This window comes from Neofelis nebulosa, chromosome 9 (genome assembly GCF_028018385.1).
Source record: "Neofelis nebulosa isolate mNeoNeb1 chromosome 9, mNeoNeb1.pri, whole genome shotgun sequence".
In the NCBI taxonomy this organism is placed as follows: domain Eukaryota; kingdom Metazoa; phylum Chordata; class Mammalia; order Carnivora; family Felidae; genus Neofelis; species Neofelis nebulosa.
The window spans coordinates 119,224,190-119,242,934 of NC_080790.1; the positions used below are offsets into that span (position 1 = coordinate 119,224,190).

Sequence of the window (18,745 nt, forward strand, 5' to 3'; positions counted from 1 at the left end):
AAAGATTAATAAAATAGTTTTAGCAGGAAAAAAAAAAAAAAAAAAAAAAGCTAAGTAAGACTGATCCACACTGAATTAGTTCAAATTTAAGGAAGGAGCACAATCTTTTATTTCAGCTTCATTAGCTAAACCATAACCACAAACCATTTTATACCTTTTCTTTCTCCTGGGGAAAAGAGCTTTTCTTCTTCATTATGCATCTGTTTAATAGGATTATGATTTCCATTTATAAATATGGAAAATTCAAAGCTAACTACTTAATTCTTGGTCACATTTGCAAGTCAGTGAAGGAAAAAGGACTGCAGTTTGAGACTGGCTGAATTTACTAATATCCTCATCCTTTCCCTTTTGTTTTTGATTCCACCCAAAGGACTAAAATGTTTTCAGAATACCTCTGGAAATATTTCCCAGACATCATTACAGCCTGTAACTTTAACACTAAGATAAACAGAATGTTTATGAGGTGCACCATATCATAACTTTCATCTCATCTCACCTTATAAAAATAAAATGGTTGTAAATTGAGAACTTCAATAATCCAGGGGAAAGTACGAGGTGAGCTATAGGCAAAGAGCACAATTTCCAAACAACAGGCCATCAAGGAACGATGAAATATATCCTGCTCTAAAAGAACCTTGGAGAACAGAAAAACTGCAGTTTAATATTTCTCAGCAATTTCAGCCTTTGCCATTCTATAAAGACTATAGAAACAAGATAAAATAATGTGTACATTATATTATACCAGATTATCAAAGATAATAATGTGAGCTCTCAAACTGGTAAAGAGTTTTGTTATAACATATAATCTTGCTCAATGGTAGATTTTAAATTTAAATGAGGCATACACAACAATCTGCTTTGAAATAATAAAACAGTCAATATTCCCATCAAGAGGAAGCATTAGGATCGGTTCCATTTTTTTTTTTTTGTTCCGTTTGTTTTTAAATGCCAGTTTTACAACAACTATTTTGTTAACATAAAGATTGTTAATCAGGGGTGCCTGGGTGGTTCAGTTAAGAGTCAGACTCTCGGTTTCAGCTCAGGTCATGATCTCACGGCTTTGTGGGTTCAAGCCCTACACCGGACTCTGCGCTGGCAGTGCAGAACCAGTTTGGGATTCTCTCTCTCTCTCTCTCTGTCTCTCCCCCACTTGCGCTGTCTCTGTCTCTCTCAAAATAAACAAATAAACTTAATAAAAAAATATTTGTTAATCAAAACACTAAAATCAAAGGTATTATGTCACAGCTAAGACTTAAAAAAGTTCAGAGAAATAATTTACTAAGAAGATAAAAGTCGTGTTGACCATTAAGACTTTTTTTTTGAGTTTAAGATTTAACAAAATTTTCAGTTTTAAAAAGTGTTTGTTGCCATCCTTCTTTTAAATATCACTCCAAATCAACAAAAAGGATAAGAAACAGAAACTCCTTGGATAAAACTAGAAGTCAGCTGTAACTGCAAATTAGAATACATGAAAACTGAAAGTGGATGGAAGGATGACAAATTAGTAGAAAGTAGGATGGTCAAACATAAGGGCCTGAAGAGAGACACTTAGACCTAATTAATTTGCTCCATGCAACTTGGGGAAAACATAGCAACTGAAAGGACAGGAGGAATGGAAAGTAGGGGCTAGGCTGGGGCTGACACGAATGGATGATTTGAAAGTCTGTAGTAGTTAGAACTCCTCAGGTCCCCATTCAACCCCTACTCTAATGAAGCAGATGATAGGCCTCTAGTCTGTCTCAACAGGGATCTGGAGAATTATTCTAAGACTGAACTAGGGAGACTCAGAGCTTGAGAACACCAGACATAGAAGAAACTGTGGTTTTAGGCAAAAGTCTGCAGACTGCATTGTGAGATCAAGTTTCCCTTTCTTGCTCTGTTCAGTAACACCAACATTCAGCAAAAAATTAGCAGATACTTCTTTACAGAAACTGAAATATTCCAGAAGAATCTTAAAGACACCAAATGTTGAGGGTCTCTAATACTACATGATTATATGAGACTGTTGGGTTTATATTCCTATTTTTGCCAACAAAGCTTTAAAAAATTTTTTTTTAATGTTTTTTATTTATTTTTTGAGACACACACACAGTGCAAGTGGGAGAGGGGCAGAAAGCAAGGGAGACACAGAATCGGAAGCAGGCTCCAGGCTCCGAGCTGTCAGCATAGAGCCTGATACGGAGCTCGAACCCACAAACTGTGTGTGAGATCATGACCTGATCTGAAGTCGGATGCCCAACCAACTAAGCCACCCAGGCGCCCCAACAAAGCTTTGAACCAAACTGTTCAGTTACCATAAGGGTTTATTAATGTCCCATTTTTAGTGCCTCATTTAAATGTAAGTGGATATCCAAGAACAATCCAACAATATAAGGAAATCCTCCCACTGGAAGACAAAAATTAAAACAAAGAGGAAAAAAGGGGCACCTCGCTGGCTCAGTCGGTTCTCAGCATTGTAAGTTGGAGCCCATGTTGGGCGGAGGCGTTACTTAAAATAAAATCTTTAAGGGGTATCTGGGTAGCTCAGTTGGTTAAGTGTCCGACTCTTGATGTCGGTTGGTTCAGGTCATGATCTCAAGGTCATGGGATTGAGCCTTGGGTTTGCACAAATCTCTTGGGATTCTCTCTCCCTCCCTCTCTTCTGCCTCTTCCCTACTCGTGCTCTCTCTCTAAATAAATAAATAAACTTTAAATATCCCAGGGTCATGGATTGAGCCCCACGTCGGATTCTGTGTTGAGGGTGCAGCCTGCTTGGGATTCTTTCTCCCCCTCTGTCCCTCTCCCCAGCTCACACATACTCTCTCTCTAAAAAATAAAACAAAACAAAACAAAACAAAAATAAAATAAAATAAAATAAAATAAAATAAAATAAAATAAAGCCTTTATGCAGAGTTTTAAAAAAGGGCCTTAAGGCTTTTACATTTTGTTTGAACTGTAAAATGTCTATACCAGTGGACTGTGAAGATATGCATATATAACGTAATGCTTAGAGTAACCACTAAAACAAATCCATACAAAGAATAACAGTCTAAAAAATGTTCAAGCAGGGTGCCTGGCTGGCTCAGTCAGTAGAGCATGCAACTCTTGATCTCACGGTCATGAGTTCAAGCCCTATGTTGGGCATAGAGCTTAATAAACAAATAGGGGCACCTGGGTGGCTCAGTCGGTTAAGTGTCCAACTCCAGCTCAGGTCAGGATTTCACAGTTCGTGAGTTCAAGCCTTGCGTTGGGCTCTGTGCTGACAACTCAGAGCCTGAAGCCCACTTCAGATTCTGTGTCTCCCTCTCTCTCTGCCCCTCCCCAACTTGTGCTCTATCTCTGTCTCTCAAAAATAAATAAATGTTAAAAAAAATTTTTTAAAACAAATAAAAAATGTTCAGGTAATCAAGAGGAAGATGGGGGGAAAACAAACAAACAAAACACCAAAGAGTACAAACAGAAAACAAGAAATAAAATGGCAGACATATGCCCTAACAGATCAATAATTAAATGTTAAGTCTGAATTTACTGATTTAAAGAGACTGAGATGAAAAAATGTGACTCAATTACATGCTGCCTATAAGAAATTTACCTCAAAGATAATGATACATGTAGCTTGAAAATAAAAGGATAGAGAGGTGCCTGGGTGGCTCAGTCAGTTAAGCAATTGAATCTTGATTTCGTCTCAGCTCACGATCTTAGGGTTTGTGAGATTGAGCCCTGCACTGGGCTCCATCCTGACAGCACAGAGCATGCTTGGGATTCCCTCCCCCTCCCTATCCCTCCCCTGCTCAAGTGCGCTTGAGCGCATTCTCCCTCTCTCAAAATAAATTAATAAACTTAAAAAAAAAAGGATGTAAAAAGACATACCATGCAAACAATCAAAAGCAGGAGTGGCTATATATGAACAAAAGATAAGACTTTGGAACAATTAATGGCTTCAGAGAGGACATTATCTCATGATAAAAGGCAAGAAGACATAGCAATCTTCAATGTGTATGTATCAAACAGCAGAGCTTCAAAATATATGAATAAAAAATAACCTGATAGAACTGAAAGGAGAGGGGTGCCTGGCTGGCTCAGTCAGATGACCTGATCTTGGAGTTGTGAGTTTGAGCCCCACACTGGGTAGGGAGATTACTTAAAAATAAAATCTGAAAAAAAAAGGAAAGAACTGAAAGGAGAAATAGATAAATCTACAATTATATCTGGAGACTTCAATACTGCTCTCAACAACTGATAGAGCCAGATAGAAAATGAACAAGGATACAGAAGAAGTCAACACCACCACAATTAATACTATAGAACTGACATTTACAGAACACTCTACCCAACAACAGCAGAATACACTAGGGGTCATAAAATGAACCTTAACAAATTAAAAAAAAAATTGAACTCATAAAGAGTGTGAGTAGAATGAGCATTACTACAAAAGGGTAGCATGAGGGAGATTGTTGTAATAACAGAACAATTCAGTATCTTGATTTTGGTGGTAGTAGCATTAATCTACAAGTGATGCAATGGTGAGGAGGAAGATACGTACATTGTTCCAATATTAATTTCCTAGTTTTGATATTACACTATGTAAAATGTAGCCACTGGGGGCAACTGACTACATAGGACCTCTCTGTACTACTTTTGTAATTTTCTGTGAATCTATAATTATTTCAAAATAAAAAGTTGAAAATTTACTTCTTTCTCAGGAAGCTATGGAACCATATGCTCTATCAAATATTAAGATAAATCACAAAAGAGAAAGCCATGAAATCCAGGAAAAAGGTGGACCAACACAAGAGAGAGATGAACATTTTCAGAATGAAAACTAAAAGAAATTTTATTACATTAGTTATGCTGCACCCCTAGACATCAACCTGTTGCTAGTGGAACTGAAAGTCAGAGGACTCCAAGAGTGACAAGAAAGAGGAGGAGGAGGAAACTGAAAGATGATATTAACAGCTTTGAGTTTTTATAAACAATATGTATATATGCACGTGTGTACATATGTATGTATTTACTTATGTATTTATGGTAAGCTCTATGCCCAACATGGGGCTTAAACTCACCACCCTAAGATCAAGAGTCACATACTCTGTGAACTAAGCCAGCCATGTACCCCAACAACTTTGACTTTTTTGAAAAATTCCTTTAAATAGCCATTGGAAAGAGTGGTCAGACTTATCAAATGATCAAAGGATACAAAGCAATTTCTTAACAAGCCACTCACAGTTTATTCCTCAAAAATTCCTGGGAGGTATGAGCAAATATCTTAATTATCAGTCGGGTTAATAGTTGGGGGAGGGGGGTGACTCATTATTAGCTAGCTGGGAATGAAAGGACCTGAAGGGAAAGGATACTAATGATGTACCGGAGATGAATTTCATGTACTTTACATTTCTACCTAGAGGTGGCCAGGTCTAGATGTGCAAAACACAACTAAGGCCAACTAGCAAGTCATACTGGCTAAGTTTGCTATTAACTGCTGATGCCCACAACACCCTTAGAGCCTCTCAATACACTGTTTTAAGGCTTAGGAGTTTTGAACCTTACCAGTGGCTGGGAGAATGGATTTACTTACTGACATGTCCATTCCATGAAGTCTTCGTGTTTCCTGAACCATTACAGTCTCTAATATTTTATAATACAAAATTTCCGCAAGTTTTAGTCTGTTTACAGCAAAGTCTAGGGAGGGGAATAAAAGGGAAAATATTTGCTACTGAAATGTTAACTGTTAAGCACTGAAGGACAAAACTTATATCAGCTTAAATCTTATACATTAAGAATAGCAAGGAAGGAAAAAATTTAATTTCTACTTTTTTAGGGCCAATCTATCTACTTTCAATGCTGTGTCAACTTTAGTTTTGTCTTCTTACCTATGTGCGATCCCGGCTGTTCATCTGTTGATTGAGTATAGTGTTGGCAGAAAGTCTCTCCTATTCCTTTCACTATTTTCATAATGTTTTCCATAGGATTACGCATACAAGATCTATAAAATAGAAGAGGAACCTAATTACCAGGAAAAAAACCCAGACTACCAACATTTCTTCAAGAATTAATTTGGTTTTAGTGACCACAGTTTTATTCCCAACTGTAAATCTAGATATGTTAAAAGCATGTTTCAAATAAATCTACAGCTTTTAAACAAAATCATCTGGCATACTGTTTTGGAATTTCAACATTAGCAGTGTCAATATTATCTCTTTTGTTCTTCTATTTATATGACATTTTAGAAAAGGCCAAATTATAGGGATAAAGATATATCCGTATTTGCCAGTGGGTGGGGATGACACAGGGGTTGACTAAAAGGGGCATAAATTTTAGGGGCTAATGAAATTGTTAAAAGGATGACTCCTATTGTGAATTATATAAATTTAAATTTATATATTATATATATTATTATATATTATATATAATATATATTATATATAGTATATATTATATACTATATAAAATTTATATAAAATATACATAACATATACTATATATAATATATACTATATATTATACACATATGTATATATAATATATATATTTTATATATATAAATATATATTTATATATAATTTATATAATTTTATATAAATTATATATATATAAATTGACATATAAATTATACTCCAATAAACCTGATTTAAGAAAAATAGAGGCTATAGCAGTATTTGTGTATATATTACACATACATATTATAATATGTAATATAATTTACTATATATTTATATATATTACATATATAATTATATATTATAAATAATTATAATTATAAACATAATTATATTATAAATGTAATATATTATTATAATTATATTATAATTGTATAATTATAAATATAAATGTTGAAATTCCAAATTTAATTCCAAATGTAATTATAATTTTAAATACATATATTTATAATTATATATATTAATATATAAAATATACTTATGTAAATATAAATATAATGTTGAAATTTCAGACTTAATTCCTAATATAATTATGATTTTAAATACATATATTTATAATTATATATATTAATATATAAAAATATACTTATATAAGTATATATAAAGTTGAAATTCCAAATTATTATATTATAAATATATTATAATTATAAACATTACACATTATAATTATATATAATTGTAATAATATATTATATTACATATTATTTTAATTATACATTATATAATCATACAACTATACAGTTATATATATTACATATATAATATATAATAGGCCATATTATAGGGATAAAAAATAAATCAGTATTTGCCAGTGGGTGGGAATGACATAGGGGTTGACTAAAACGGGGCATACATTTTGGGAGCTAATGGAATTGTTCTACATCTTGATTGTGATGGTGGTGGTTACATAACTATGCATTTGTCAAATTTCATACAACTATACAGTTAAAAGGATGACTCCTATTGCATATAAATTATACTCCAATAAACCTGATTTAAAGAAAAATAGAGGCTATAGCAGTATTCATATATATATTATATATAATATACATATAATAGATACAGTTGATCCTTCAACAAGACGAGTTTGAAGTGTGCAGGTCCACCTATAAGTGGATTTTTTTCTTTTTTTAAAAAAAATTTTTTTTTTCAACGTTTTTTATTTATTTTTGGGACAGAGAGAGACAGAGCATGAACGGGGGAGGGGCAGAGAGAGAGGGAGACACAGAATCGGAAACAGGCTCCAGGCTCCAAGCCATCAGCCCAGAGCCCGACGCGGGGCTCGAACTCACGGACTGCGAGATCGTGACCTGGCTGAAGTCGGACGCTTAACCGACTGCGCCATCCAGGCGCCCCTAAGTGGATTTTTTTCAATATAGTACAGTATTGCAGATGTATTTTCTCTTTATGTTTTTTTTGTAAATTTTTTTAATGTTTATATTTGAGAGACAGAGAGAGAGAGGGAGGAATGGAGGAAGGGGCAAAGAGACAGGGGAGACAGAATATCCGAAGTGGGCCCTGTACAGACAGCAGAGAGCCTGACGTGGGGCTAGAACCCATGAACCATGAGATCGTGACCTGAGCCAAAGTCAGATACCTAACCAACTGAGCCACCCAGGCGCCCCTCTTTATGATTTTCTTAATAACATTTTCTCTTCGCGAGCTGAATTTATTCTAAGAATACAGTATACAATACATATAACATACAAAACATGTGTCTATCAACTGTTTATGTTACTGATAAGGCTTCTTCTAGTCAACAGTAGGCTGTTACTAGTTAGATTTTGGGGGAATCATTAGTTATGGAGTGCCTGGCTGGCTCAGTCGGTACAGCATGTGACTTGATCTCAGGATCATGAGTTTGAGCCCCATGTTGGGTGGAGAGATTACTTAAAAAAAAAGTTATATACATATTTTTTGATTGTGTGGAGGGTTGGTGACTCTAACCCCCATGCTGTTCAAGGGTCAACTATATATATTTATAGTAGTGGAACAATAAACTGTATGTAATACTCATCAAAGCCTAAATAATAATAAATAGAAAAATACAGCACTAAAAAGGCACTTAGCAAGAAATAACTGTTACCCTTATATTGTTACCTTTCTGTCATTCAAACACAGAATCTTAATTCAGAAATGACAAACAAGGGCAACCGGGTGGCTCAGTGGTTAAGCGTCCAGCTTTGGCTCAGGTCATGACCTCACGGTTTGTGAGTTCAAGCTCCACACTGGGCTCTCTGCTGTCAGCACAGAGCCCTCTTCCGATCCTCTGTCCCCCTCTCTTTTTGCCCCTCCCCTGCTTGTGCTCTCTCACTCAAAAATAAATAAACATTAGGAAAAAAAAAGAAATGAAAAACAAATCCAGACTATGAGAAAGAAAGTGATCTGCCTGAAACCAGATAATGAGTGCAGTGTTCAGGACTCCCAACTCCATGTCCAAACAGACCAGTATGATGTGTAGAGAGGTAAGCAACACATATGGCAAAAATACTTTGTTTTTATCAAGTTCTTCTAATGCAAGCTGTGCCTCTTGAGTAATGTTTTCTTCCAATTAGGTTGTCTTTAATTTTTTTTAACTATTTTTTTAAAGTTTATTTATTTTTTGGGGGGGTGGGGGGTTGCAGAGAGAGAGGGAGAGAGAATTCCATGAACTGTGAGATTATGACCTGAGCCAAAATCAAGAGTTGGATGATTAACCAACTGAGCCACCCAGGTGCCCCTCATGTCTAGGTTTTTAAGTTAACTTTTTGAGTTAACTGTTGGATATGGTGTAAGATAAGAGTCCACCTTCATTATTTTGCATGTAGATATCTAGTTTTCCCAGCAGCATTTGTTGAAGACTATCCTTTCCCCATAGTGTAGTCTTGGCACCTTTGTCAAGGATCATTTAACCAAATACATGAAGATTTATTTTAGAATTCTCTAGTCTGTTCTACTGGTCTACAAGCCTGTCTTTATGTCAATCCAATTCTGTTTTGACTATGGTAGCTTTGCAATATATTTTGAAGTCAGGAAGCATTCCAGCTTTGTTGTTCTTGGTTCATTGTTTTAAAGGTATTTTGAAATTCTACATGAATTATAGGAATTTTTTTTCTATTTCTATAAACAATGCCACAGGCATTTTGATATGGACTGTACTGAATCTACAGATTGCTTTGGGTAATAAGGACATTTTAACAATATTAAATCTTCCCATCCATGAACATGGAATGTCTTCCCATTTATTTGTTTCTAGGTCCTTTGTGTTTTGCATACTATGTTTTCTTGCTTCCCACTTTCTCTTGTTGCTATAAAATGTTTGCATCATTACCTTGACACTTCTTTTCAACTTGTTCATGCTTACACAGTTTAGTCCAGATCTATTTTATTCAAGTGCTATGAGGACTGAAGCTCTCCATGACAGTCTTCCTACCCTATCAGTAGTCTGCATATCTTTTGAGCTGTGTCTGAGGTTAGGATTGTTCTGTCTACTTTTCTGTAAACTAAAGGTTTGGGGAGTAGAAGAGAGCTCAGGTGGTGTTATGTTCAGCTTTTGTTAGAAGATCAGGGCTTTGTTTATTACTCTTCTGAGATTTAGTTAAATATCCCTATTCCAGGGTTCACTATATCTAGTCAGAGATATCTTCTAGTTCTATTAGGATTAGGATCTCACCCCAAATCGGTATGGAACCTTGGAAAAGGACAGGCCCTGGGAGTTTTTCATATTTCTGCTGCGATCTTGGTGGTGGAATATAGGGGCTTTCACCTGGGAAGGTATCTATGACCTTTTACTCATTTTCCTGCTAACCCCATTTGTTTCTCTCTACATCTGGGGTATTAACAAACATTCTCAAGATCCATCAACATATCTTCTTTCCCTAGTAATGCTTCTTGGAGATGGGCATATAAGAACCATCCATTCCTTTCCTTACCATCATTTTGGAAATTTATAGCATGAAATCATATCCCTCTCCTCATTTGGTTGCTGCTAGTAAGTAGTTTGCTGGTTTTTACTATTCTCTTATTTCACTAAGTATTAGGAAAGAAAGTTCTCTGATCTGGCTTCTATTTACCATCTTTACTAGGACACATGCCTCTTTATCTTAAGCAACTGCATTAAAATTCCATTTACTGCTGCACCATCAATATGTATTATCTCCCACTTGATGAACATTTAGACTGAACCCATTTAAAGTCAATGTAAGAAGAAAACCAATTAATGCATAACTTAGGGGTAGATATAAGAGTGGGATGTCAGGGCTAAATAACCTTAAGATGTATTTATTTAAACTTTAAGGTCTATAATATTATGAAATAATATCTCTATGTAACTTTAATAGGTACTTCCATCTGATTTTAGGTCAACATACCTTGTAATTAAAATTTATTTAGAAAGATAATATTATACTTACTCAAAAATATTCATAAGTTGTTCACTTGGTGCATTTTTCAGTCCAGCCACAATACTCTGTAATCGGCTCACACTTTGAGTGGCTGAAGCAACCGGAGTAATGACTGCTTCTTTTTCTTGTAAATATCGCCGTCCTGTCAGTGGGGTAGAAGGTGCAAATGATGTTTTCTGTCAAAAAAGAAAAATCTTTTAAAAAGTTTAAACAGATTAAAAAGTTATCTTGCCCTCATTATGTGTTTAATTCAGTGTATGTATCACCTTCTCTATTCATATTTAGTAGTACTTTTTTCCTCCCTCCTCTGGTTATCCACCAAATTTTTAACAATATAATGCTAATAACATCCTCACATTCAAAAAAACACTTTTTCAAAGTATTTACTACCTATTATCTCATTTTATCATAATACTCATTTGAAATATACACATTTTCACTTTACATATGAAACAGGCACAGAAAAGTTTAAAAAACTGTTGAAGCTGATAAAGTTAGTGGAAGAGGCTTGTTCTAAAACAGGTTTTCTACCTTCTAGACCAGTAAGTTTTCCATTAGACCTCATTCTCCAATCCATTTTACACATAAATACAGAATTAAGCCTTCACTATTCACAATCAAGCCCAGAGTTGTATGGCTAAAGTTCAGGGTAAGCACATAGTTTGTCATGGGTAGAAGGAAACTAAATTTTAAAGCAAGTGGCTAAAGTGATACAAAGAATGATAAGAAAGCATAAACCCTTCTTTATGTCAAAAGACACATAGCCTACTGAGAAGTCCAGGCATTCTGGGAAAATACATCAAAAATATGAAAAGCATCAAGAAATGAGGTAATACTAAATGCCACTTTTAATTTTCTTTAATGTTTATTTATTTTTTGAGAGACAGAGAGAGACAGAGTGTGAGAGGGGGAGGTGGAGAGAGAGGGAGGGAGGGGTAGCGGGAGAGAGGGAGGGAGGGAGGGAGGAAAGGGGGGGGAGAGAGAGAGAGAGAGAGAGAGAGAGAGAGAGAGAGAGAGAGAATCCAAAGTAGGCTCCAGGCTTTGAGCTGTCAGCACAGAGCCCGACGTGGAGCTCGAACCCACAAGCTGTGAGATCATGACCTGAGACAAAGTCAGATGCTTAACTGACTGAGCCGCCCAGGTGCCCCCTAAATGCCACTTTTAAAAATTACCTTTTAAGGCTTTCATGGAAAATAAAAATTAGTAGAAGAAACTCAAGATTTAACTTGAAAGATGTGTCTGTTGTTAGTAGAATCACACACAGAGAGAAAAAGATCATTCAAGACTGAGGCCAGGCTAAGTTATATTACTTTTTCAAAGTGTTGTTGAAGATTACAGTCCACATTAGCCTGTGCTGTCAGTTTTCCTAATGGGGCATCACCAGTGAACTTTCGAGGAGTTCCAATTTCCTCTTCTGCATCTGCTCCCAAAAAGATCCTCTCATCAAAATCACCAACAGTTAAAACATATTCTTCATACTCCTTGTTCACTGCTTTGCTGAAAAGAGAATTATTTTATTTACTTTTAAAGATTTTTTTAAATTATTTTTTTAAAGTTTATTTATTTTGAGAGAGAGAAAGAGAGAAAGGATCATGACCTGAGCTGAGATCAAGAGTTGGATGCTTAACCCGCTGGCCACCCAGATGCCCCTTTAAAGATTTTACTAAAAAAAAAAAAATTTTTTTAAATGTTTATTTGAGAGAGAGAAGAGACAGAGCATGAGTGGGGGAGGGGCAGAGAGAGAGGGAGACACAGTATCGGAAGCAGGCTTCAGGCTCTGAGCTGTCTGCACAGAGCCTCATGTGGGGCTTGAACCCATGAACTGTGAGATCATGACCTGAACTGAAATCAGACGCTTAACCAACTGAGCCACTCAGGCATCCCATAAAGATTTTATTTTAGTATTTATTCATTTTTGAGAGAGAGAGACAGAGACAGAGAGAGAGAGAGAAAGAGAGAGAGAGAGAGAGAGTGAGCGCACAGAGGAGGACAGAGGATCCAAAGCAGGCTCTATGCTGACAGGAGTGAGTCTGGGGCTCGAACTCACGAACTGTGATATCATGACCAGAGCTGAAGTCAGACACTCAATCGACTGAGCCACCCACGTGCCCCTTTAAAGATTTTATTGTTAAGTAATCTCTACACCCAACGTGGGGCTCGAACTGATAAGCCTGAGATCAAGAGTCTTGTGCTCTTCTGACTGAGCCAGCCACGCACCCCAAGAATTATTTTAAGTAGCTAGAATAAAACTAAGTTACACACAGATTTACCTTTTTTTAAAAAAAATTTTTATTTCTTAAAGTAATCTCTACACTCAACATGGGGCTTGAACTCATGATCCCAAGATCAACAGTGGCATGCTCTACCAACTGAAACAGCTAGGCATCTCCACAATGGATTTATCTTCACTTCAAGATAGATTTAGACTCCAAGACCTGGAAAAGCTGATGACTTTCAAATTTTTAACTCTGCCCATCTAACAATATTGAAGGTTCTTATCTGATTATGGACATGCTTCACATTCACATATATAACGATAATAAATTACTCTGAAAGATGAGCAAAAAGAGAGTATAAACTTAATCTCAAAACTAGCTGAACCTAATTAAGATCTGATCAAGAGATCTGATTAAGAGAACAATAGTTGCTTTGAATATATATATATTCTGAATTTGCCAGAAGTCATTGGGTCTGTTTATGAGTTTCTCTGGAAGGAGCTCTTTTAAGTGGCAAAGGTTTCCTAAAATAAGTGTACTTAAAGACAACAAGGCTTAGTTAACAACATCTAGTTAATACCACTAATGCAGAAGGAACTTGAGTTTGAAGGAGTTAACTTGATATAATGTTCCACTTAATAAGTTGCAATAAATCATTGACAGCCTATAATATGGCAGATACCATTAGTGTTAGATACTTACCTATTATCAGTAAAACTGGAAAGGTCCAGGAGGCATTCTCCTTTTAAAATCTGGGAAGAAAAAGTCATTTTGTGACATGTAATTAAACACAATAACATACAAAAACATGACATTTATCTAAATTTTCACATTGGAAGTTGTTATAAATAATATACACACAAAAGAGAATTACTGAATATTTCTTTCAAACCAGTAAAACCTATATAGTGTGCAAATAAAAGTTTAAAGTCCATTTTGAAAATACTTTGAAGTTGGCCTATGGCAGTGGTTTCTAAATTCTAGTGACATAAGAAGCACTTAGGGGAACTTCTAAAAAATGCAGATTGATGGACCCCAAGTTCTGAGCTGAAGCAGCATTTTATATAAATTCCCCAAGTGATTCTGGGGCGCCTGGGTGGCTCAGTCGGTTGAGCGGCCGACTTCGGCTCAGGTCACGATCTCGCGGTCTGTGAGTTCAAGCCCCGCGTCGGGCTCTGTGCTGACAGCTCAGAGCCCGGAGCCTCTTTCGGATTCTGTGTCTCCCTCTCTCTGACCCTCCCCCATTCATGCTCTGTCTCTGTCTCAAAAATAAATAAACGTTAAAAAAATTAAAAAAAAAAAAATTCCCCAAGTGATTCTGACAAAAGCAGTCCAATTTTAAACACTGGTCTATGGAGAAGGGAAACTAACATTTATCGAATGATTATATGTATCAGGCAAGAAAAAGATTCAAAGGGAATATAGGTACTGTTGCTGGTGAGAGAAGAAAAGTACACTGTTTATAATATTTTCTATGTACCCCACACTATGCTTAGACTACTATACATCAGGGTTGCAAACTCAAATGCCTTCAGGGGTCAAAGCTCAACATACATAAATGAAGAGGGTAGAAAGCATACTTCCCATCTTAAAAGAGGTGGCCATCATTTAACTTGATCAGAGTTACCCATGTAGAAATTCATGTAGATATTCCAATCCTGTTTTGCCACAGCTTCCGATTTTTGAAAGAGATTTTCACATAAAAAGTCTTTATATGTAAATTAAAATGGAATGAAATTAAAATAAAGAATGTCCTACACAGGCCAAACAAAATATCTGTGGCCCAAGAGCAGAAGGACAATTGTCCAACTCAGGATACTTCAGGAGTGAAATGAAGTCCTATAATAATTATGCCAAGACAACAACCCAAAACTAGATAATCCAGGCAAACCAAGATGTATGGTCATTATACCTTAGAGCTACTAGTATGCTGCTGCTGCAGAGCACAAAAGACATAATCCTTGAGTTCCTGTCAAAGTTTACTTTGCTGGAAATGTTTAACAAACAGATAAGGAGCCACGACACTCACACACACACACACACACACACACACACACACACTCACTCTCTCTCTCTCTCTCTCTCTCTCTCTCTCTGGAAGAAAGATAACACTAAATACAAAAGTTTGTGTAAAAGAAGAGCCACCATGTAGGAAAGACTTTATGCTTAAAGAAAAATCTCATAATATCTACAAAGAGGGGTACCACAGTGATGACCTAATTTAAAACCCTTTTTCACCAAAGAGAAAACTCAAGGACTAGCTGGATTAAATGGCTCAATGTTTGGGAAGTAAGACACTGAGACCAAGAGGAATAAGCCATTTCATAAATACAGAAATAGCTAAGTGAATTACCTACAGGAAAACCCAGAATGCATGCAGATAACCTGTAAGCAGCTACAAAACTATAACGGATTTCCTGCTCTATTTATATGGAATTAAAGCTATAGTTGTTATAGATCATCCCACCTTTAGAAAATACTCAGCAGTTACTCAAATTGTGGCAGTGAATTAGTTTACTCTGACCTGCTTTTTACGTTCTGTTCTTCGTAATTCTTTTATCAGAGCCTCTTACAGCTGCCTCTGCCTATGAATTTACTTGACAGTACATACAGTTGGTCACAGTCTTTAACAGCTCAGTTTGCACACCACAAAAGATCATAGGGCAATTCTGCACCACAGCATTCTACATCACAGCAGAGACTGAACCCTGATAATCTGGAACTTGAGTCCTGTAACACTGAGAACTTGCTTAAAACCTTGTTTTTGCCTTTGAGGCTCCTGCTACTGACCCTTAAAAATCTTAGCCATTCACTTATAAGTACAGTACCTTTCTGTCAAAGAGTTTTGAAATATACGGCTTAAAGTAGTGCTCCTTTATTCCTTTTGCTTCTACTAGAAGTCCATCATGCAGTTCACACAGTACAGCAATGATGCAGGGAGGTTCTTCAGAAGCCCTAAAGTCAGCAGTATGGAAATCAGATGGTAAACCTAGTTTGATAGGGTATGAAGAGCAAAAGAGGGGGAAGAAGAATATGGTCAACTTTCAAAACTTTTTCTAAAAACTATGACGAATTTTTAAAAATAAATAAGGTTATTACCTTTAAATGATGGGTTTAACAAATCTCGTCTATTTGGGCATATAATGGCATTGGCAAAAATCAGATCCAAGCAGCACAGAAGTAAATGGTAAGAGTTTACTAAATCATCTCCAATCATACGAAAATTACCTTTATAAGAAAAAAAAAAAAAGACACGAAGACCAGAAACCTCTCATGTCAAATAACCAGTGCCCACAGTAGAAATGTAAAACCACTGAAAGTATCACCTTACCCTTAGTATAAACAAAGAGGGTCCAACAGAAATTAAAGAGATCCTTAACACTGCAAGGAATCCTCCTAGAAAGAAAAAATGTACTTTTTAATTGACTAATTTGCTAAATATCACTCCACATTTGTCATTTAAATTGAAATAGCAAATATAAATAACTAGAAAGCCAAATTACATGTAAAATTCCATTCACAAAGGACAATTTACAGTCCGTTAAATGGACTTAAATAAGCCTTTTTAGTCTGCACAAAATAATCAGAACATAAAAAAATAAGTATTACCCTGAATTTCCAGATACGGTAATTATAAATGGGTTTAAAAAAATTTTTTTTCCACAAATGGATTCTTATGGTAAAAAACAGACTTTAAAAATGCAAATTTCCTAAGCTTTATGTTTTTTTATATCAATTATATAACGATTAAGGTTCTCACCTCTGCTTCCTGCTTCGTGGTAACCTCGGTAGCTCTTCATATGGATTTTGAAATATATCTAAAAAAATTGGCTCAAATTTTTTGAAAATTACAGTAGACACCTCAAAATTTCTCTCTAGCCTTTCTATACGTTCACGAAATTCTTGTGGCAGGTTTGACATGTCCATCCACTTCTTCATTTTATTAAAAAACTGTATTAAGCTAAACAAATTAAAAAAAGCAACTTTAAAAGGAGTCTATACAATGGACAAGTTAACATTTTATTTACGCCTACAAATCTTTATCTAAAAACCTAAATTTATCAAAAAAAAAAAAAAAAGCAACCAAAAAATCTCGCTCCCAAGTGCTATGAAATTACTCTGACTCCCAGAATCACTATAGGAATGTAGATTTTGAATTATGGTCATTACATCAATGTCTTCTAAGCAAGGGGCAATGACACCTACCTACTTCTTTTATTCCCTACAGCACCTAGACAGTAATTTGTATATACATTACAGAGTAAATACCAACAGATTGTTGAGTTCACAAAATTAGTTTGAGGACAGACATAATCTCCCAAGTAGTGGATTCTGGAAGTTGATCACAAAGCACCAGACAGCTACAGTTTAGGAATAAAATTCAAGTGTTCATGTTCCAATGTGTGGTGCTACCACCAAATATAAACGAAGAAGGTAGTACATATCCAGAAAATCACTTAATGATTATTACTCCACCTTTCTGGCTTATTCAATTATGGGTACATTTTTTATGTCCCCATGTTAGTATGGTCTTAGATTGAAAATATGTAGTGCTAAGGTCCATATAAGTGTCTAGCACTATATACAGAATACTTTTTTTATAAAGATTTTAAAAGTAATCTCTTCACCCAACGTGGGGCTTGAACTCACAACCCCAGGATCAAGAGTTGCATGCTTTACTGACTGAGCCACCCAGGGGCCCCTGGAATGATACTTTAAAAAAAAAAAAAAAGTTGATAGAAGACATCATCAGCTAATTGTCCACAGGTACCCAAACTCCAGATATGCTGATTGAAATCTGAGACTCTAAGAGTCTTTTTTACAAATTTTTTTTTTTTTACTCTTTATTTTTGAGAGAGAGAGAGAGAGAGAGAGAGAGAGATACAGAGTGTGAGTGGGAGAGGGGCAGAGAGAGAGGGAGACACTGAATCTGAAGCAGGCTCCAGGCTCTGAGCTGTTAGCACAGAGCCCGACTGGGGCTCGAACCCACGAACCGTGAGATCATGACCTGAGCCGAAGTTGGATGCTTAAGCGACTGACTCGTGATCTCAGCTCAGGTCATGATCTCATGGTTTGTGAGTCTGAGCCCCGTGTGAGGCTCTGTGCTGACAGCTTGGAATCTGCTTGTGATTCTCTCTCTCCCTTTCTCTCAGCCTTTCCTTGGCTTTCTCTCTCTGTCTCTCAAAATTAAATAAATATTTTTAAAAAGATTATAAACAATAGCAAAAAACATTATTGCCAGGTTGCTAAATATTTATTTGGGCTGACAGATTATAGTCTCTTGTAGGAGACTTTGTTTGGGGAGGCAGGGATGCTCAGCATGTGAAATCCTTTCCTTTGTTTGAGGAATTCCCCAATTTTGAATCTTGCCATCTGCTAGGTAGATCACCTTCACTGGAAGTTAGGGTGAAGGCATAAAACCTGAGGTCTTTGATGTATGTTTGGGATTTTGAATATGGAGCTGGTGGCGCAGAGAATACAACAACTGATTAATTCTTACAATCAATTAGCTCTCAGGGGCAAATACAGTCACAATGTCCAGGGATGGTACTGATGATCATGCAAGTCATGTCCTTGTTAGATAAATTTTTGTGATATGCTTTTCGCTATAGCTAGGCTCCTTTTGTTCCTGGACATTTTCCAAGTCTATTTTTTCAAGTCATTCTAAAGACTTTGTCAGCTATTCAATATCCTTTCAGTAAATTTCTCTTCTCCTTAAGTTAGCCAAAGT

General features: G+C 36.0%; 2 protein-coding genes across 6 annotated transcripts in view; one reads left to right on the forward strand and one right to left on the reverse strand.

The window, feature by feature from the left end:
* The window catches only part of MANBAL (mannosidase beta like), a 298,459-nt gene that overhangs the window by 73,846 nt on the left and 205,868 nt on the right, over nt 1–18,745 (forward strand). The window lies entirely within an intron of this gene.
* Nucleotides 1–18,745, reverse strand: part of RBL1 (RB transcriptional corepressor like 1) — a 66,502-nt gene that overhangs the window by 38,126 nt on the left and 9,631 nt on the right. For all 5 annotated transcript variants that reach the window (XM_058685529.1, XM_058685530.1, XM_058685528.1 and 2 more), the window contains 10 exons: nt 16,775–16,975; nt 16,346–16,410; nt 16,114–16,242; nt 15,843–16,003; nt 13,717–13,766; nt 12,109–12,295; nt 10,808–10,974; nt 5,850–5,962; nt 5,555–5,658; nt 497–634 (listed from right to left, as the gene is read on the reverse strand). In XM_058685529.1, the coding sequence (XP_058541512.1) occupies nt 497–634; nt 5,555–5,658; nt 5,850–5,962; nt 10,808–10,974; nt 12,109–12,295; nt 13,717–13,766; nt 15,843–16,003; nt 16,114–16,242; nt 16,346–16,410; nt 16,775–16,975 (1,315 nt within the window). The remainder of the gene's footprint in view (nt 1–496; nt 635–5,554; nt 5,659–5,849; nt 5,963–10,807; nt 10,975–12,108; nt 12,296–13,716; nt 13,767–15,842; nt 16,004–16,113; nt 16,243–16,345; nt 16,411–16,774; nt 16,976–18,745) is intronic.